The 21,579-nt window shown below is 55.3% G+C and overlaps 1 protein-coding gene across 3 annotated transcripts in view; it reads left to right on the plus strand.

Annotated features, from left to right (window-relative positions):
- MDGA1 (MAM domain containing glycosylphosphatidylinositol anchor 1) overlaps positions 1-21,579 on the plus strand; it is a 52,303-nt gene that overhangs the window by 13,939 nt on the left and 16,785 nt on the right. For 2 of the 3 annotated variants that reach the window (XM_070418651.1, XM_070418652.1), the window contains exons 2-6: positions 13,370-13,509; positions 17,564-17,738; positions 19,487-19,683; positions 20,683-20,815; positions 21,070-21,339. In XM_070418651.1, the coding sequence (XP_070274752.1) occupies positions 13,370-13,509; positions 17,564-17,738; positions 19,487-19,683; positions 20,683-20,815; positions 21,070-21,339 (915 nt within the window). The remainder of the gene's footprint in view (positions 1-13,369; positions 13,510-17,563; positions 17,739-19,486; positions 19,684-20,682; positions 20,816-21,069; positions 21,340-21,579) is intronic. The other variant, XM_070418653.1, reaches the window with a different exon arrangement.

Genomic DNA, 21,579 nt, shown 5'->3' on the forward strand with positions numbered 1-21,579 from the left:
CTGGGCCTTACGCGTCCAGATCAGAGCGGCGCCTCCATCCTGTTGTGAATTTCTCTCAGCCTCTCCACGCCCACCTGGGACCTGAGATTAATTAAGTCATTAACCACATTTTTCTGGAGCCCTCTCTGTGTGCCCACACTGTTCTGGGTGCCGAGGATACAGCAGAGAACAAGGCAGAGGGATGATGGAGAGTCACAGGCTTATAAAGTGACAAAGCCAGCAGAGATCTTGGGGCAAATCTCATCATTTGTCAGAAGAGAAACCCGAGGCTGAGACAGGGCCAGAGAAGTCCTCAGCCTACACAGCCAATAGGCAGCCCGGCTGGGAGCTACAAAAGGTCAGAGGTATGGGGCTCAGAGGTCACCTGGCCCTAGATGCTCAGTGTTTAGAGGCAGAAACCAGTAACCAGAGGCGAAGGGTCACACCAAGCTAGTGGTACTGCTCTGCCTGCCAGTAGACAAACCCTCTCTCACATCTATCTCCCAAGGCAGATCTGGATTCTAATTTACAGAGGGGAGTGTGTGTGTATGTATGTATGCATGTATGCATGTATGCATGTATTTGCGTGTATGCATGTATGTGTGCGTGCATGTAGAACTAGCGGCATTAGGTAAACTGCCCTCGCTGGGTACCTCCACAGGAGCTGAAATACATTCCCATGTTCTCTCTACCTTGTGTGTACACTTTACCTCTATTTTTGTGCACATGTAAGTATACATGGGCATGCATGTGCTGAAGGTGTGTATATGCACGCTGATGTTGCACACAAGAGCATGGAGATATGTTCAGGGGGCCATGCTTGACTGTGGGGGACGTCAGATCTCTTTGGGGGGCTCTCTGGGCCCACTTTTCCCCCATTGGACTCTCCTGGACTCTCTTGCCTTGGTTCTCAGGAACGGGGAGGGAATAGGCCGTCAGCTGGTGTTGATGTCCAGCCTGGGTTATGGCTGCCTCATCCCTTCCAAGAGTCCTGGCGTGGGGGCAGGGACAGGCCAAGGCTGGCCTGGAGCTCCGGGCTAATTTTCCCGGCCTCCATCGATCCAGCAGCTTCTCCCGAGTCTATTAGCAATCGGCGAGTGAAAATATCCCCCATCGTGAGCCCTGACCTGAGACAGGGAGGAATCCATAGCAATTTGTTCAAACAGAGGAAAGCGGTTCCCTCTGATTTGTATTCCAATTTATTTCAGGCAGGAAGGGGGTCAGGGTGGGGAGGGGGCAAACCCTGGCACTCGGGAGCTGGGCCCAGGCCCGGCCCTCAGCCCCCATGCCAGCCAGGGTGGCAGCTGGTGCTCCCCATGGTTCCTGGGGGAGGTGGGCCCCAGCAGGGGGGCGGGAAGAGAGGCCCGCCAGCCTTCCCAGCAGGCCCTGCTTGGCTGGAGAGATCAGTTGTGGATTTGGTTTTCACAAAATACAAAGCCGCCCACTTGGAGCCTCTCTCCCAGGCACTGGGGACCGTGCCAGGCATGCGCTCACCCGCTGCGCCTGTGCCAGGGTGGGGGCTGGGCTGGGCGCAGGGCCCCAGCGGCCCCAGCTGGGCTGAGTGGCAGGGGGCCTATTCTTCTCCTGGAGCCCCCACCCCCCAGCCAGCCTTTCAGGAACAGAGTTGCTCAGGCTCAGAGAGGACCTGCACCCTGGAAAAGCTGTGCGGGCGGGAGCCCCTCACCCAGAGGCCCTCACCACGGGAGCCCCAAGCACATCTCCATGACGCAGTGCGCATGCTTTGTGCCTGGTCCGAGCAAATCGGGGCTCCCTGGTGTCCTAATCAGGAAGTCTCATTTGAACTGACCTTTACTAAGTACCTACTGTGCGCTGGGCGCTGGGCCAGTGCTGCCAAGTACCTTGCCCTTGCAGAGTCCATTCTTCCTCGTGTGCCTCAGTTTCCTCGCTGAAGCTCCCACCACCCCTGCATACTTCTGTCACCTCCCTCACCGTCTCTGCTGTCTTGTCCTTCCTCCTGAGAATCTGTTCTCCCTCCCAACGTGGGTGGCCCTGATGAGGGTCTCAGGTCTGATGGCCCCGCAGCCCCCCTTTTCCAGAGGGACCCTCTACACAGGCTAGCTCTTTTTCTTCTGGGTCACTTCCTTTCGCCCCACCTCACCCTCCCATCCCACCAGGGTCCAGGCCTTTGCAGAGGTGGTGCCATGGCAACCACAGAGGAGGATTCTGGGAAGGGTCCTCCAAGTGGTCCTGCAGCCTCCCCCTACCCCCACCTCCTTCCCTCATTTGTCATTGCCCCCCAGGGAGGGGAGTAAACAGAAAAGTTCTTCACACCGAGGTGTCAGCGACTAGCAGCTCTGAGATCAGCGGTGGCACAAGACTTGCCAGGCCCCATGACACCACCAGGGTCTAATTTCAGAAGCAAGCAACTAAATATATCAAAGTGGATGCATGATCATCTCTCTGGCTCAGGTGGGAGTATAGGGAGGCATGTGGCCTGAAGGATAGGAGTAGAGGCTTCTGAACCGGATCTGGGTTCAAGTTCTGTCGTAGCCACTCGCTACCCGTGTGATCGTGGGGAAATTGCCCCGTGCCTCAGTTTCCCCATGCACAAGATGGCGATAATAATAGCACCGTCCTCGGGGGGCTGTGGCGAAGAGAAAATGGGGAACTCTGGAAAGCCACTCAGCCCAGTGCCCGGCGTGTGGGGAGTGAACGCTCCAGCTGCTCAGGGGAGCGCCTGCTAAGTGAGCGATTCCGGCACTGGTTTCGCTCAGAAAGCTGGTAAGTCAGAGGCTGCCACCACGGAAGTGTCACATGAGGCTCTGGGTATAGGCGTGCGGCACCGTCCTGGGGGAAAGGGAGCAGGACCTAGAGCCGGGCCCAGGAGAGAGGGTGCCAGAATTCCAGCCTTCCCCCGTTTTCCTCTTGGGGAAATTTAGAGCAGGAACCTGTTCCCTCTGAGCTCCTTTACAGGTGTGTTCGCACCCAGCCTTTTGCTGCCACCCCCGGCACGGCCCATTCCAGACCTGACTTTCCTCCTAAGGGGCAGTCCCTCCTTCCCTGTCCCTCAGCCCCTAGGAGCCTCCTAATGGCAGTGACTTTTCTGGGCCCGGCTGTGATTGAACTCTGGTCCAATTGGCCTCCCCCATCCCAAGTACCTCACTTTCCTCCCCCAACCTGCTGGGTTTCAAGTCATTTACAAGTTGTTCAGAGGCTCAGCATTATAATCAGATCCTACAGTGTATACCACTTATGTGGTTTCTAAAAGTTTAGCCTAAAAAGGGGAGAAACCCTTCAGTGATGGAGAGAAAAAATGATGAGAATAATTAATGCAAGTATGGCATTTCCTGATTTATAAATATACCTGATGCTAAAGAAAATATGTTTCTACACTTCATGCGTCTCGAATTGACTCTTGGAAAATAAGATTGTTCATCTTTTTCAGGGGTATAACATGCTTTCCCTTCCAGGGGCACAGAGAATGAGCAAGTGACAGTTTAATACGCCGGGTGTTGGGGAGTGTGAGGAAGAACACGGAGTGGGGAGAGGGAGTGAGGGGGTGGAGGTCGGGTGGCCACGCTCTCTTAAACAGGGTGATCAGAGAAGGCCTCTCTTGAAGAGAGCTGAGGTGATGGGGAGAGCTCTGGAACTCTGGGAAGAGCAATCCAGCAGAGGGAGCTGCAAGTGCAAGGGCCCTGGGGTGGATGTGGGCTTGGCCTGCTTGGAGAACAACAGAAAGCAGGGTGGCCACATGGGGAGGAGGGCAGAGAATGTGCTATTGAAAAGGGGTTGGCTTTGACTCCAAGTAAGCTGGGAGCCGTGGCAGGGTTTTGAGCAGAGGAGAGAGGGATCTGGTTTTGTGTTGTAAAGGGATCCCTTCGGCTGCGTGTCGAGAAGAGACTGTACCAGGCAAGGGAGGAAGCAAGGTAGACCCACCAGGAGGCTGCTGTAATTCTCCAGGCAGGACATGGTGGTGATGGCTGAGGGGTCAGGGTCAAGACCAGTTTTGGAGGTTGAACTGAGAGGGCTCGCTGGTAGGCTGGGTGCGGGTGTGGAAGACGGAGAGGCCAGGGCCGGCTCCTAGGTTTCTGGCGGACACGCAGTCAGCAGGGGACAGTGTGCTTTCACTAATGGGTGGGTGAGGAGTGGCTCTCAGGCCTTGCAGGTGTTGGGGGCATAAGGCTGTCCTCCTGAGCTCAGTGGATGGAGAGAGGCATAAGGCTAGTCAGGCCCTTACATCTGGTTCCCTGGTATTTAACCCCAGGCCGACCCTCCTCCCGCCTCCTGAGTTGGGCGGGGTGAAGGCCTGGCCTGGAGGGCTCTGCAGAGGCGTCTGTAAGAGGTTTCAAGCAGTCACGTTGGGGCACCCCTAATCCCACCCCCAGAGCTGGGTGGGGTGATGCCCAGGAACCCCCAGCGGCCTGGGTTGGGGAGGTCAGAGTGCTGCCTGGTGGTGGTGGGCTCCCTAGAAATACTGTCCTTCCCTCCCCTGCCCTCTGTGCTGGGGTCTCTGGCCCCACCCGCTCTCAAGCTGCAAGATTGATTTTGCTTTCCGCGTTGTTATTGTTATTACTACCCACTTAAACAACTTCATAGGAAAAAAGAGAAAGAAACCCAGTGACCACCAGACACCAGCCATTCGTTCTAAGTTCCCGGCCCATCCCTGTCAATATGTTTTTACATAGCAGTAAACAGTGGTCCGCTCTGCTTTCTTGTGCGACTTTATCTCCTACGCACGTCTGCCGGTATTGACCGAGCCCTCAGACCTGCCACTTTAATGGCCTCCGGGCACCCCCTGCATCGACGCGCTGGAGTTTGGCCACCATTTCTCCATTTGCTGGGCGTGTGGCAGACTCCGATTCCCCTTTCTCCTAAACAGCCCAGCCGTGAATATCCTTATGTGGATTGCTTTTTCCGTTAAAACGGTGTCCTTGGGGCCTGTTCCCCAAAGTGAGAGTGCCTGCCAGGGCCTAGGCCAGGGCAGTTTTATGGTTCTCAATTCGCACTGTTAGAGCTCAGCCTGCCCACGGGCCAGCCACAATGGATTTTATAATTTTAATTTATTTTCACTGGGTTTGGTAGGTGCATTGTGTCCTGATTCCTTTTTTAAAATATAATTATATATTTTTGTATTGTTTAAGATATTACATATGTGTCCTTATCCCCACGTTACCCCCTATCCGCCCCCGCTCATGCCCCCACCCCTCTGTTGTCCGTGTCCATTGCTTAGGCCTATATGCGTGTCCTGATTCTTAGCTTCCAGTTTTCACTTCCTGAAGCCACATTTGGGTTTTCAGCTCCTAATGAGACCTGATTTGTGCAGAACTTGACAGTTTACACGTCGCTTTCTGGTGTGTCATCTCACTTAAGACACTCTAACGTTACTGGTCTCTGTTTCACGTGGCGCACTTGGGCTGAGTCAAGTTCAGTGCTGGAGAGGAGCCTCAGTCGGCACTTGCGGGTTTGGTTGGAAAGGACTGCCACCCGCCTGCCACCACCCCTTTCTTTCTGAGGGCGCAGGGTCCCCAGATGTTCATTTCAGCCCAAATCCAGTGCCTCAACCCCGTGTCTTCCCTTCTCTCCCACAGCCAGGCCTGTGGCAGGCCCCGGGCTGTGTGCCCTGGACTTCCAAGATGGGGTTCCGAGGAAGCCACTGGGCTTTGGGGTCAGGTGGGGCTTTGGGGTTGTTTGCTTCAGCAAAGCCACTGTTCCCTGCGTGCCCCGGCTCAGGACTGGCCCAGACTCCATGTTCTGGGTTGGGGGCTGGGCCTGGCAGTGTGGCTGTGGTCCCACCCAGGACGCGCCCCACCCCTGTTGTTGGCTACACTGGAGCCTCAGGCTCCTAGGGACCGGGTCACTCAGGCGACTGTCGGGGTCCTCGTTGGACACTGCAGTGATGCTGCAACTCTCAGACCCAGGGGCCTCCTCCTGGCAGACACCTGAGGTATGAGTTTGGTTTTGCTCCTTCTAACTACACTTCCGGAGTATCTATGAGGCAGCCATGCTGTACATGGTCGATTCCACTCTTATCGTGTTTAACACTCACAATAGGAAATACTCGTGTCCATTTTACAGTCAGGAAACTGAGGCTCTAGACTAGAGGGTTAAACGATATGCCCCAGAACACACAGCAATTACTGCAGCCGCCTGGGTGAGAACCCAAGCCCTTAGCTGGGTCCCTCCGGCCCTGCTCCTCCCCTGGACGGGTAGGTAGGCATGCTTTGGCACATGGGCACTCGGTCATATCTAGTCTGGATTGCTCTCAGGACCCAGGGCCAGGTGAACTGCAGTGATGGGGTCCCCAGGACCAGCAGATCTTGGAGGGTCTGGATAGCTGGGACCCACACAGGGAAATTTTACATAAGTAACCCTGTGTCCTTGGGCCCCGTGTCCGCAGGCCAGGCAGGCTCAGGTCCTGGGTTCCAGAAGCTATTCTCTGCCTTGATGGGTGGCAACTTGGCCTCCTGGGGAGAGCTTTCCTCCCAGGGGTCACCTCTTTTAGCCACCATGATATTCTGGTCCCTCAGGATGACCGCTCTTGGTGTTCCCCCCAAAGTAGACCTCCTCTGGCAGGCCCTTGGAACAGGTTCCCTAAGGGTCCCGGACTATATTCTCAAATGGAAAGGGCACTGAAATTTACTGAGCGCCTACTAGATAATAGTTATTGTACTCTGTTCCCAATGTACATTATCCTATTTAATCCACAACCCAGACGTTATTACCACTACAGCCTCAGATGTAGTATTATCCCCATTTTGCAGATGAAGAAACTGAGGCTTTAAGAAGTTAAGTAAAGGACTTGCTCAAGGTCACATAGTCATTCGGTGAGAGATAGAGCCCTGCCTCCTACCCCTCCCAGCAGGTCAGCTGCTTAGACTGACAGTTACAGCCTTGGGTGACGGATGCCTGACCTGAGGCCCGTGCCTTTCTGCTCTCTTCCTGAGGGTCCTGCCTGCACTGCTTAGAGCTGCCCCAAGTCCCCTCATTGTTGAGAGTTTTGATCCCAGTGTTCTGGGGCCCACCAGGGAGAAGCCCCTTTATTGTTTCCCCCAGGGGGCCTCAGAGTCCTCATTTCCAGGCTGTCCTGTGGCCTGGCCTGATATCCCAGAGTTCCACACATGGCGGGCAGGCTAGACTTCCCCTGACGCTCAGACAATGGGGAGTCTATGAGCATAATCTGGCACTCTCAGGACCCGTGCCTGCTGCTGAGGCCAGGATGTGGGTGCAGTGGTGCCGAACATTCCTCGGGACTGGGCACAGATGGACTGTCCACTGCTCTCAGCAGAGGAGGGCTGCCAGGATGTTGGCTCTGCCAGAAGCGCCGGGCCCTGCACATGGGCCCGGCTTTGTAAACAGTCGCAGGCTGGGCAAGCAGCAGCAGGCCCTGCATCTGACGCGAGAGCACAGCGAGGTTTTATGCTCCATTATGGCAACAGGGTGGCAGCCTGTGCACTGATCCTCTCAGCTGTGCCCGCTCCCCACTCAGTGACAGCACCCTTGTCCCCGGAGGTCAGTGTTTGCACTCAGAGGTCAGTGACTCACACACTCGGGCTGGAGCCAGAGGGGAGGTCAGCTGAATAGAGGTTTGAGTTTGATGAGCAAAGAAGCCCTGGTGGTGTGAGCAGACTTCAGTGTGGTCTGCAGCGAGGGAGGGCAGAGCGTCTTCAGTGAAGAGCGCTAGGCCTCATGGGCTCTGCATCCTGGCGCTGAGGGCAGGGTGGGTCACTAATAGACGCTCGGGAAATGTTACAGAGCAATCGATGGATCAATGGCACATTACCAGGCGACTCTGAGTGCCCTTGGAAGGGTTGGGAGGCAGGGAGTGAGGGGGAGGATGGAGAGGGAACTGGCTTGGACCAAGGCCTGATGACCTGAGAGAATGTCCAGGGGTGGACAGGACACAGTGTGCTGTGCGTCTCCTCCGGATGACCCGCATGAAGGCGAGGCCAGAAGAGATGGTGGGACTGTTTCAAACTGGTTTTTCCATCATAGAATTGGAGCCCTCCCTCTCCCCACCCCCAGACCTGGAGAGCTCTGAGAAGTCGCCTGGCCCATCCTGGTTGGCCGTGAACAGAGGACAGACTCAGCCAGCTCCGAAGCCAGCACGGTGGGTGGGGAGGCCAGGGCAAACCCCCGCTGTGGAGAGCAGAGGGCGGGGTTCATCCAGGTTGATGGGCCACAGCATCATCCCTGAGAGGAGGAGGCCAGGCGGAGCTGGCCAGGCACCCGCCCTGAGATCCTGCTCCCAGGCCCGGCCGCCATTCTCTGAGCAGCTAATTAAAAGAGAAAGGCCTGTTAATATTTCAGCATTGTTAACCTCCCTAAATTATTTAGTGTCCATTTGCATTACATGCATAAAAGGATCGATAAACATGTGCGTGCCAGGAGCTGGGAAGGCGGGGGAGGGGCAGTTTAAAGGATGCTGCCCGGGACCGTCCCACCAGTGACTGGTCCTGCGTGTCCTCCCACCGAGTGGACGCTCGGGAACTGGAAATGCATGGGGCTGAGCACAGAGGCCAGGCAGCCAGACAGACACCCAACCAGCAGGGCATCCTTGGGCAACTTACTTAACCTTGCTGGGCCTCAGCTTCCTCATCTGACAAAAGGGAACAATAACAGACTTGTGATGAGCAATAAAGAAGATAATAGATATGAAGCACTCAATGCGATGTTTGCGCAGAGTAAATGGTTATATTATGTGTACGTTGTTATGCTGTTGTCATGTTATGGTGGGGGAGACCTGGGACATAACTCCAGCTCACAGCCTCCCGCCCTGCTTCCTCTCTGCCTCTCCACAGGCCTTTCGCCCAGCTCTTTGAGACTATACACTTCCCTAGGGCAGGGCCTGGTGCCATCGCGCCCCATACCCCTGGACCCCAGCACCAAGCTCAGCCCCTCCCGCTCATAAGGATTTGTTGGATGAAGGTCTGATGGAAGCCAGGACCAGAACACAGATCCAGAACACAGTTCCTGGCCCAGAATGCTCAGCGATGCTGTGGGAGGCAGTTAGCGGGGTGGGCCTTGGCCTGCCATCTGGCAACTGGGCAGCTAGAACCAACTCCAGGTGGGGAAGTCGCAGCCCCTGCTCCTTTCTCTCCTTGCCCTCCCCCGACTCCGCTCTGTATGGAAGTTTCCCAGCCTGCAGACACCCTTCCCTGAAGGAGCAGGAGCAGGAGCAGGAGCAGGAGCAGGACAACAGCCCCCCGTTGGCTGCGAATGACCTTTTCAAATGTGTGTGGAGGGAACCTGATGGAAAGCTGAGGGGGCTTTACATTCAGGTTTTCCATGCGCTTGCTGTCTGCCCGCCTTGTTTGCTCTACACGTACTGCTGCACCCTCATGCCTCTGTCAGCACTCCCCCCTGGCTAGTAGCCAGGAGGACGTTCTCTCATGGAGGTAGGGTCCTTGATGAAACTCCCCTTCTAGGTTCCAGTGAGAATCCTCTTCGGAAGCCCAGTGGGCAGCTTGAATTAGCCTTCACCTGAGTGAGTCATAATGTGTGGCTTTCTCACTGGGCCTGCAGGTGCCACAATCCCCACCGGCACCTACAATTTGAGGGTGTCTTCTTTTGGGGGAAGAGAGGAGTGAGCTGATTGGCCAGAAGCCCTCTGCTAGGGACTTGCTATTTCTGCCTCAGCCGTCCTCATGATGAAGTTGCCCCCTGGGTGACATCTCTCATGCCATCTCATATTCTCAGCCAAGGGACTGGCATGTGGTGTGTGGTGGTGGTGGTGGTGGGGTGTGTGTGTGTTACTTGACTCCACAGCCTTTAGTTTTGTGTTGAGCATCGGATCAGCACTTCTCCACTTGTTACAGACAACACTTCTGTCTCTCAAGATGTTAAGAGCTACTCTGTGAAGAAAGGGCTTTATGGTCAAATACATTCGGAAAGCACTGGATTAAACCAAGTCAGCGGGTGTGTTCACTGCAGGACTTTTCAGAGCCTTTAATCATATCCTCTTGTGAGCCGAGGCTCTGAGGAGAGAGAGGAGGCAGCGTCCTTGTTTGGCGGGGGACTGTGGATGGGTTTTCCTTTCCTCATGGGGGTTTATCGATAGAGTTCGGAAAGCAAAATGAGACCAGGCCAGAGCTGACTGTTCCACATGGGCCTGGGAATTTGCTATGACAGGCTCTCCTGGCGACACAGGGCGGGGATGGGGGCATCTGAGGATGATTGGGCCAGTGGACTGAGTTCCAGGCCACTGAGTGGAAGGCCTGGGTTAGAGTCCCAGCACTGCTCTGGGTCAGCGAGTGACGGGATTGCCTTCTCCCTGCCTTCGTGTCCTCTGCCAACACAGGCTACATAGGACTTGCCTGTCCGCCTCTCAGTACCGAGGCGAGGAGCTTGCAGTTATGGCCCGGGGAATACATCAGCCGTCATCATCTGTGGGTCCTGTCATTCGGGCCTCAGGCCCGGGGAGTTGGCTCCTGAGGGGAGTGCGGGATCATCTGTAGAATAAAGTGCTGGCGGACAGGGTTCGATTGTTCACCGTGTGCCACACCCTGTTTTAAACACTTCACCTGAGTTTACGTATTTATTCCTCACAACAACCCCATTTCACAACTGAGAAAATGAAGGTTTAAGTAACTTGCTGAAAGTCACAATATAACTCGCTGAAAGCTGGGTGAGGGTTATGATAAGAGGGGTGCTCCCTGAAGGGCACCTCCCCACTGGTTTCCAAGCCCCCTTTAGCCCTGCACAGCCCTCAGCAGGAGTCCTGACTGTATTCATGAAGCATCCCCACCGGTGTAATGTCTGCTTTGAATGTTTGCACCCCTGAAGTGTAGAGGGGGCCACAGAGGGGGCCTGTCTGTCCCCATCTCCCCCTCCTATTTGATCATCTCAGGAGCTGTCATTTAGCATACTGTTTGGCCAGAGGTTTTACACATATTGTCTTCTTGTTTGTTTTTTGGTTAATCCTCCCCCAAAGATATTTTCCCATTGATTTTTAGAGAGAATGGAAAAGAGAGGGAGAGACACACAGAGAGAAACATCGACGTGAGAGAGACACATAGATTGGTTGCCTCCTGCACGCACCCTGACCTGGGCTGGGCATCAAGCCTGCAATCGAAGTGACTGGAATCGAACCCGGGACCCTTCAGTCCATGGGCCTGCGCTTTATCCACTGAGCAGACCGGCTGGGGCTGCACATATTTTTTTAAATCCTCACACCAGCCCTGGGAGAAGGCATTATGTTCCCATTTTGTAAATGAAGAGGCCAAGGCTCAGAGAGATGAAGTAACTTACCCCGTGTCACCCAGCTCGTGGGTAGCAGAGCCAGGAATTCATCCCAGACTGTCAGCTCTTTCCATCTCTCTAAAGCCGGTCTCTCCTCTGCCCACTGTTGCTTGTCACATGTTCCTGCTTTAGAGTCGGCTTAGCACCAAGCGTACTCGGAAACCATCCGGTTCATTTCTGTTTTTCTGTTTGCTGAAACAGAAGGTGCTGTTTGTTTCCCCGAAGGTGCTCTTTCTGAGCTGGTCCCTGGCTTTCCCAGACAGCCTCGTCAGCACCCGCAGGGCAGCGGCTGGGAGCATTTGTTGTGTAAACGGCTGGATGGAGGGATTATGTCGGGGGGCCCCTGACATGGGCTCTGGCCTGGTTGCCTTTGGAATCAGAAGATGCTGCTGTTGGCAGTGCCACCCTGGGGCGTGTGGAGGGGAGGCTGAGGTTAAGTGGGACAGAGGACAGAGCCCTTTTGGGGGCCTGCGACGCTGTGGGGGTTTCTGTTGGTTCAGGGTTAGAAACACAGTTCCAGACACTCCGGGGGTGAGCAAAGTGTGGGACGCTGACTCATGCTAACGAAACTCAGTGGGGGTGGGGGTGGGGGTGGGGGGTGGGTGATGGACAAACTGAAATGCCAAGGTCAGAGGGTCTGGCTACCTTGCTGCTAGCCAGTACTCCTCCAAAGGGAATATGTGCACCTGGGAGACGTCAGCCATGAGAAGGGGCTCACCCAGTAGGAGTTCACAGCCTGGTGGCAGAAAGACAAGGACCTGAATTGGATGGACACACAGATTGATGCCTTGTTGTGGTGCTGGGGGAGTAACCACACAAAAGGAGGGGTTGTGCAAGAAGCCATGGGCGCTTCCTGGAGGAAGTTACGCATTTTATGTCCAGGCTTTATCTCACCTCTGCGCACCTCTTTAGGGCCAGGACTCTGTTCACTCCCTATGTCCCTCGAACCCTACAGCTCTCCCACCTCCTCTCTCCACCATCACCTGTGAGCAGACAGGTGTTAACAGGGGGCTTTGTCCTCCTTCCGTGGGCCCAAGCCTTTGTGGGGTGGGGCTGGTTTGCCTTTAGGATGGGGGGGGGGGCTGACACTGAGGGAGGGGCTTTCCCAGTTCTGTCTTTTCCCTCTGGGTCCCCCTGCCCTGGGCACTGGGAGAGAGGTCGGGGGGAGCCAGTTTTTTGAGAACTTCCGGGTCCTCTGGGAGAACTTCTGTCCCTTGGAGAAGATGCTGGCACAGGCCCAGGGGGCAACGAGGGAAAATTAACAGGGCTTTGGGGAAAGGGAATGTGTAGTCTGTGGGTTGGGGAGTCTTAGGGTAGGCTCTCTGAGATGGTTGGGGCTGGGTAAATACTCTCCGGAGAAACTAAGGGGATGAGGGAAGCAGCTGGGCAAAATGTGGTTCAACTGACTTAGCCTTTGCCTGTTCCTAGGGTCTGGGGGCGGGGGTTCTGGAGCGTGAACAGCACCACAGTCATCCCATCTTGAGGCAAGAGGACTAGCACCTGCACCATGTTTGCCAGGCACTGGGTGGGTGTGTATATCGGGGAAGGGTGACCTCCTAGGCATTTCCGGGCCAAGCGCTGGCTAAGGGCAATTCCCTGGGAAGGTGAGCTCTGTGCACCCACAGCCACCACTCAGAGCAGCGGGGTGGACGCACCGACCAGATGCGGGAAGCTGCGTGGAGCCCCAGCAGCCTCCCCTGCAGGGCTGCTAAGACAGTGATGCTCACTGGGTGATGACCAGTCTGTACGGCGATGCTCACTGGGTGATGACCAGTCTGTACGGCGATGCTCACTGGGTGATGACCAGTCTGTACGGCGATGCTCACTGGGTGATGACCAGTCTGTACGGTGATGCGCACTGGGTGATGACCAGTCTGTACGGTGATGCTCACTGGGTGATGACCAGTCTGTACGGTGATGCTCACTGGGTGATGACCAGTCTGTACGGTGATGCTCACTGGAGAGCACAGGTCTCCTGCAAGGGTGTGGGATGGGGAGGAAGTGCCCCTGAGCTCCCTGCCTCTCTGGTTCTGGCCTGCGGGCTCTGGGAGGATTCTTTCTGAGCTCCATGGGGTCAGGCCTCCAAAGAATGACCTGGGCAGGTCTGGGCTGACCCCTTCCTCAGACATGCTCAGGAGGGAGTCTCAGACCCCTTCTCGCCTCTTGTCTAAACCTCCCCGCTCTCTGTCAGCTCCAGCCCAGGCCCAGATCGTCCACGCGGGCCAGGCGTGTGTGGTGAAAGAGGACAACATCAGCGAGCGCGTCTACACCATCCGGGAGGGCGACATCCTGGTGCTGCAGTGCCTTGTCACCGGGCACCCCCGGCCCCAGGTAGGCCCCCATCCAGCCTGTGCAGCCCCTCCATCCTCCCACCCCCACTCTGGGATCACAGGTTGAGAAGCTGAAGCAGGGGTTGGGGACTAGGGGCGATAGTGGCAAATACATGGAAGACAGGAGATGGGGCTGGGGAAGTAGCTGGAAAATGAACTCTCTGGGGAAAGGGCTGGAGGCTGCGGGCTTATTCACCTGGAAACATTGATGGCCAAGGGGAAAAACTGAGTGTCAGGTATTCGGTTCCACTCCATCCCTCGTGTCTGTGAGCAGACACATCCTCAGATGCACCTTCAGCCCCTGTTAGAGGCCGTGTGCCAAGCGCTAGGGTAGGTGCTTTCTCCAGTGTTTTCTCGTTGGCTCATCACAACCGTTGTTTTCCCTGCTACTTAGGCTCAATCCCTGGGCTCATATTTGGAGATTGAGGTTCAGGGAGGTTAGGTAAATTCCCAAGGCCACGCAGCTCTGGTGAAGGTGGACACAGAATTTGAATCCAGAACCAGTGTTCTCTGTGGCTTGGCACACTTCCTCCCAGGGCATCCTCTTTGGATTGGGGACTCCAGGAATTACCAGCAACATTTAATACAATCTCTACTTTTGGAGGCTTCTGCTAGACAAGCCCTACACTCTGGAGATTAAAAGACTCAAAGCAATTAGAAAGCAACAGATGCTGAGAATCTGGAAATGCCAGGTGAATCTCGTCCCAGACCAACAGAATGATTCAGACAGGAAGCCGAGGCTGGTTATCGCCGAGAGCCACTGGGAGGAGGCAGGAGGCGATGGGCTGGAGGGAGGATGCAATTTGCCGGTGAGCTGCTGTGACCTTTAAGAGGAGCAGAAGAGGTTTCGATTGGATCCTAGAAGGAGAGTGAAATGTGAAATCAAATGTCCTTTCTCAGGACAATTTTAGGAACAGGGATGGCTTTAGTAGGTTGGGCCTTGAGACGAGCAGATGGCCACGGAAACCCCCAAGGACTCTTCGGGCCTGACGCTATGCCTGCTGCTTGCTCCTTCTCTGAGGTTTGTTTAGAGGCGAAAGCGGTGCTGCCAGCCTTCAGGCCGGTGTTGTGTCAGGTGTGACGATTAGGGATGGTTCTCCTGACGCCAGGGAGGCAGCTGGGCCATCTCTCCCTAAGGCGCACTAGCCATCTGTGGGTGTCCCCTGTGTACGAGTCAGCTGTGGTTGTGGCTGTCTGTACAAGCCTTCATCTTTCCATTTCCATCCAAGGTGTCATTGTTTTTCCTGCTACCTAGGCTCAACCCTCTGGGCTCCTGTTTGACTCTGTCCCATCTCATTCCCCACAGATAGCCGGCCTCTGAGGCCTCTCTTTCAGTGCCCTTGCATGGGTCTTCTCCTCTCTATTCCTCATTGCTCCTCTAGGTCAGACCTTCAGTCCTGTTCCTTGGTCCCCTGCAGTAGACTCTCACTGGCCTCCCGTTCTCCCAAGTCTCCTCCTCCAATCCATTCCTGCACCCTGTTCCCAATCGTCATCCTCCAGCCGGCTACATCATATCATTGCCCTGCTCGGAAATGTTCGATGGCTCCCTGTTACCAACCAAACTCAGCTCAAGTTCCTGGAGGTAGAATTGAAGACCTCCCACAATCCGGCCCCCTCCTGCCTTTCCTATCTCAGCTCCCACTGGCATCCTCCTCACACCCTGTGTTCCAGTCGAACTCGCCCAGTACACCCGACCCATTCCTGCTTTAACCACTGCGGCTCACCTCTCCTGAAACGCCTTCAGTTGTTCCCTTTTTCACTCGTTTCATTACAACCAATATTTATCGAGTCCCTGCCATGTGCCAAGCCCTGTGTCGGGGCACAAGGATATAGCTACGGTCCTGTTGTCATGGAGCATCTAGTCTCAGGGGAGCAGCCCCCTCTCCTGGCCCCCTGTGTGGGGGACTGAGTGGGCAGGGCATTCTCCACTCCAAATGTCAAGAGAGGGAACCCCTGGGGCCAACATGCAGAAGGAATCCATAGCGATGGTAGTGAGCAGAAGCTGAAGAACCTGGTCCGTGGAGGGCCATGGACCTCAGGGGCAGTAGGGTTCATGCACACGGAGGGGACATGAGTTGAGGCCACAGGGTTGTCCATGGCTGGGGAGCTGGAGCTGGACTCTATCTAACGCTGGAAGCTCGACACGAGTGGCACCACCTATCACTGGAGACCAGAGACCTCTGTCCACAGCTCAGAGTCACAGCCGGGAGCAGACCCTCTGCTTCAGGATGTGGGTGCACACAGTCACCTAGGAGAGAGCGTGACCCTAAGCCTGTCGCTGTCTTGCACTATCCAAGTGGTGAGGAAACCCTGAGCTGAGAAACGAACATAAAAACTGGTTGGAACCTGTGCACCCATGTATATTGGACATAGGCAGCCATAAAGCTACACCACTGACAGGGATGGATAAAGCAAACCACATCCTAAGCAGCATGGAAACAAACGCCATCTCGACAATCATGTTAAAACCGCACAAGCCACGTACAAAAAGAAAACATATTTCCATGGCCTTGTTCTCTCTCTAAAGCGCACCCTGTGGTCTAAGTGCGGATTGCCTGAAACGGCCTGCGTCCTTCCCCAGGTTCTGCAAGCTCTAAGCCCGTGAGGGTAGGGTTGTGTGTCGCGGGGATGAGAGTAGCAACGTTATGGCCTGCAGTGGCCCCTCCCTGCGTGGGAAGGTTGTCCTTTCACCGACTTCTCCCAGCCTTTTTTTTCATGACCTGTGGCCTGACCTAGTCACCAGGCTCAGGGCCCTGGCCCTGTCTCAGTAACAAGCAGTCCTCCTCAACTTTAGATGGAAACGTCCCTATCACATCCTCTGATCCTTAGGACTTAGTCATCTGAAACGGGTCCGTTTTTCTCGAACTTCTGGTACTTTGAACAGTAGCTCCAGTTTCTTGGGGGATCCGTGATAGTGTCCACCATCTAAGGCAGTGGTTCTCAACCTTCTGGCCCTTTAAATATAGTTCCTCATGTTGTGACCCAACCATAAAATTATTGTCATTGCTACTTCATAACTGCAATGTTGCTACTGTTATGAATCGTAATGTAAATATCTGATATGCAGGATGGTCTTAGGCGACCCCTGTGAAAGGGTCGTTCGACCACCAAAGTGGTGGTGACCCACAGGTTGAGAACCGCTGACTAAGGCAATGTTAATAATAGCCATTTATTGAGTGACTCATATATACCAGGCCCCACACCTAGCTGCTTTACATACTTTATTCCTGAACGTCACAATGACCCTGCAAAGTGGGTGTTATGCTACATAATAGTTATGGTTATCTATTGCTACAGAACAAGTGCTCCAAAATGAGGGGCTTCAAACACTATTGTCTGACGGTTTCTGTGGGCTAGGCAGGGTGGAGTGGCTGAGTTGGCCGGCGCTGGCTCAGGGTCTCTCAGCGGCTGCAGTCATTTGAGGACTGACTGGGCCTGGCACATCCCCTTCCAGGCCACTTCCAGGTGCTGACCCGAGGCTTCCCGCCCTCCCTGTGGGCCTCTCCATAGGGTTGCTCATGACATGACAGCTGGCTTTCCCCAGAGCGAGAAAGCGATCTATTCTACTGGTCACACAGACCATCTGGTACTAAGTGGGAGGGGACTACAGAAAGGTGTGACTACAGGAGGCAGGCGTCATTCCAGGCCAGCATGGACACTGGCTACCACCTAGACCTCTTGCACAGATGAGAAATCTGAAGCCTTCCAGGCACTAAGTATACATTAATTTAATACCCCCAGTCACCCCAGGAGGGTGCAGTATTCTCCATTTTACAAATGAGGAAAGGAAGGCAGGAGAGGCTGGGTAACTTGCCCACAAGTCCATGCTCCAAGCACTGCACATACTGCCTTCTTTAAAACCTTACCCGTCTGACCCCGGATTCCCCAGGCTCTTGGCTGACATGTCCTACCTTGCCTGCGCATTCCCACAAGCCTGTTTGGGTTGGTTTCCTAGGCCACGTAAGCTTGTGAAGGGGAGACACATTGCAAGGTTCAGCCTGGAGGCCCCCCACCCTCACTGCGGGGTCTGAACCTGCTCCTCCCTGCCTGCCCAGGTGCGGTGGACCAAGACTGCGGGGAGCGCGTCCGACAAGTTCCAGGAGACGTCCGTGTTCAATGAGACTCTGCGCATCGAGCGCATCGCGCGCACGCAGGGCGGACGCTACTACTGCAAAGCCGAGAATGGCGTGGGCGTGCCCGCCATCAAGTCCATCCGCGTGGACGTGCAGTGTGAGTTGGCGCCCTTCCTGTCTGTCCTGGCCCTCCCTGTCCATCCTGGCTTCCGGAGACCCCCTGGGGCTCAGGCTGGGAAGGAGGAGTGGGGGTGGAGTGCCATAGAGAACCGACACCTCCGTGGAGGACAGGAGACACTTCCTCTCGTCCATGCTGGAGAGGGAAATCGCTGCTGCATCCCTGCGGTTCCTCCGATGTGTACTACCCTATGCCACTCACACTTTCCCGTCCCTAATCCCTTATGAATCTCACAACATCCCTGCCAGAGGGCAAGACAGGTTGGATTATACCCATTCCACAGATGAAGAAACGGAGGTACCAAGGGCTCATGACTTGTTCAAGGGCATAGGTCTCTTCATTATGGTCCAGTGCCCTTCCCACATACCTCATGCCTCTGATTTTGTCCCAGGGCAGCTCTGAAACTTCCTTATCCCACCACATGCAGGCACAAGCACCTGCTGCTTGAATGGGAAGCCCCCAGTCCCTACCTGTCCCATGGATATTTCCTTAATCCCAAGAGGCTAGCTCCCTGCTTGCCACCCGCCTCTGTGCCTATCCAGGCTGACCCAGGCACCCAGCACCTGTGGAGCCAGGCCCAAGGGCCTGGCTTATACAATCTTAATGTCTACAATGAACTTACCCATTAAAGACACCTCACACTCCCCCAGTGGAGCCCGATAGAGTGGTGAGCAATGGAACCCCAGGTCCTCTCTTCTGTCCCCCATCAGCCACCCAGGGGCATGCTGGGAGGGTGAAGATAGACCTTCTGGGACTGAGGGTCATTTCTCGAGTTATTGGTGCTGGAAGGGGCTGGCAGGCATGCCCTGGACTCCATCACTGCCCCAGCTCTGCCCGTGGCCTTGGTAATGATCTTTATCTCAGTGGACCGTGGAAGGAGGACAGAATGTTGGGCTGTTGGAACATCCACTGAAGGATGTGTGCATGTGGAATGACGGTGCCTTTGGTTCACAATCCTGGTTGCACATTAGAATCCCTGGGCGGGGGGATCCTTTTAAAAAATACTGATGTCTGGGTCCTGCTTTCAGAGATTCTGATGTAATTGACTGGGGGTGGGGCCCTGACATTGGGGTTTTGTTTTGTTTTTTTAATTGAGGATTAACCTACATGCGATAGAGTGCACTAGTCACAAACGTACAACTTAATGAATTCTTACATGTGTATGTGCCTGTGCAAACACCACCAGTTCAAGAGAACCTCCAGGACCTAGAAAGTTCCCTCATACCCCCGTCGTCAGTAATCTTCTTACAGGCAATCACTCTTCTGATTTCTGACACCGTTAATGAGCTCTTCCAGGCATCGGTATTAAAAAGGAAATCTCCATGTGGTTCTATTGTGCAAACAGGGGTGAGAACCACCAATCTGGTCCAATTTACTCCTGAGGAAACTGGCAGGGAGGGGCTTAGGCAGGTCTCACTACAAATTAATAGCTAGCCTGGGATTTGAACCAGGGTTTCCTCACTTCCAGGCTGCATCTGCTTCCTCCATCCCATGCTGGGAGGGTGAAGATAGACAACCCCCATGCCGGTCTCTGGGGAGGGAGGGACAGCTGGGGAGTCATCAAGTCCAGCCCCCTGATCCTCAAGGTTGGTCAAGCTTGCAGGGCTGGGAGCGCATCTGGAAGCACCCGTGAGGGTGGCTCAGCTTTCCCTGAGGGCTGTCAGGAGCCCAAGCCCCCCACCTAGGGGTCACCCAGTCCTGACTCCCCTGGGGCTGTGCCCTTGCAGACCTGGACGAGCCGGTGCTGACGGTGCACCAGACGGTGAGCGACGTTCGAGGCAACTTCTACCAGGAGAAGACGGTGTTCCTGCGCTGCACCGTCAACTCCAACCCGCCGGCCCGCTTCATCTGGAAGCGCGGCTCCGACACCCTGTCCCACAGCCAGGACAACGGCGTGGACATCTATGAGCCCCTCTACACCCAGGTCAGGATGGGCAGTAGCTGGCCTGGTCTCCTCATGGCTCACCCTGCACTTCCTCCTGCACCCAACCAGGGAGGGGACACGGGGGCTGAGGCCCCGCCATCTGCAGGTCTTGGGACTGCCCTGGCTGAAACAGCATGTTCTGACATCAGACACTCTGGGGCAGACGCAACGGGACGAAGAGCTCAGGGAACAGTGATGGGGACAGGAGCGTCCTCAGGGCAACAAGTCCTTCTGGGACATTGCCAGTTAGGAAAGGTACCCCCTAGAGCAGTGGTTCTCAACCTGTGGGTCGCGACCCCTTTGGGGGTCGAACAGCCCTTTCACAGGAGTCACCTAAGACCATCAGAAAACACATATAATTACATGTTGTTTTTGTGATTAATCACTATGCTTTAATTATGTTCAATTTGTAACAATGAAATTGGGGGTCACCACAACATGAGGAACTGTACTAAAGGGTCGCGGCATTAGGAAGGTTGAGAACCGCTGCCCTAGAGGGGGGCGAGTCACCCCTGCCTGCTGCTGGCTGTCAGAGTATTGGAACCCCCTGGGCAGACACAGCAGGAGTTGGGGGCAGAGAGATGACTCCACTTCCCATAGGCCCCCTAGGGTCCCAAGAAATGGTGATGAACATTCCTACCAGGGAGGGCTTTCAAAGGCGGCTTTTGGAGGTGGCTGCCAGAGTGCCACATGTGGCCTTGGCCTGTGGGATTAGCTCCATATTCGTGAGAGCAGGTTTCCCTCCCTATCCCTCCATTTTTTAAAGCGGAGAAACTGAGGCCGGGTCCTGGCCAGTGTGCACTAGGGCAGTCCCAGACCCAGAGAAACCCAAGGTTTGGGGAGTACAGCACCCACCCCCAGACTCAGGCTCCTTGGGGATAAATGGTGTGGAGATGGGGGAAGATAGGCATTTAGTTCAGCCCCGGGGGCTGGATAATGAGTGAGGGACCCCTGGAGACCCGAGCAGACCCCTCACACCAGTGGTCCACTGCTGCCCAGGGGGAGACCAAGGTCCTGAAGCTGAAGAACCTTCGGCCCCAGGATTACGCCAGCTACACCTGCCAGGTGTCTGTACGCAACGTGTGTGGCATCCCGGACAAAGCCATCACTTTCCGGCTCACCAACACCACGGGTACAGGCACTTCCCCGCCCATACCCTTGCCCACCTGAGCTGACTCCCCACCCAGGAGACAGTGCCTCACCCCATACAGAACTCTAGGCACATCACCACCAGTGCATCCCTGCTCCCCTCTGCCTGCTCCCTGCCTTCCCCCCTTTCTTTCTTCTCCCCATCCTTCCCCAACCCCATGGTTTTCCTAGCTCCTATATCCCCACATTCAGCCCTGCCTCCCACCCCCCTAAGACCCCACCTCCTTGTCCTCTTAGCACCACCAGCCCTGAAGCTGTCTGTGAATGAAACGCTGGTGGTGAACCCTGGGGAGAATGTGACGGTGCAGTGTCTGCTGACAGGCGGTGACCCCCTACCCCAGCTGCAGTGGTCCCATGGGCCGGGCCCGCTGCCCTTGGGGGCTCTGGCCCAGGGTGGCATCCTCAGCATCCCTTCAGTGCAGGCCCTGGACTCTGGCTACTACAACTGCACAGCCACCAACAATGTGGGCAACCCCGCCAAGAAGACCGTCAACCTGCTGGTTCGATGTACGTGGCTCCGGAGGTGGAGGGGGTGGGGGGGGTGGGGGCAGTACTCAGAGGCAGACAGGGTCCCTGTCCTCCAGGAACGACCGAGGAAGTGGGAGAGGGGCCTGTCTGCTTCCTCTTGGTAGGTGATATATGCTGAGAAGGCATGTTCCAGGCACTTTTATTTCCCTGCAGATGGCAGGATTAAAGTTTGTGTAAAGTTTTATTTACAATTTACAATCTACATTTCCAAATATAAAC

The sequence above is a fragment of the Myotis yumanensis genome, unplaced genomic scaffold (assembly GCF_028538775.1).
Source record: "Myotis yumanensis isolate MYYU_CA2020_CCGP unplaced genomic scaffold, mMyoYum1.0.hap1 SCAF_6, whole genome shotgun sequence".
Taxonomy (NCBI): Eukaryota; Metazoa; Chordata; class Mammalia; order Chiroptera; family Vespertilionidae; genus Myotis; species Myotis yumanensis.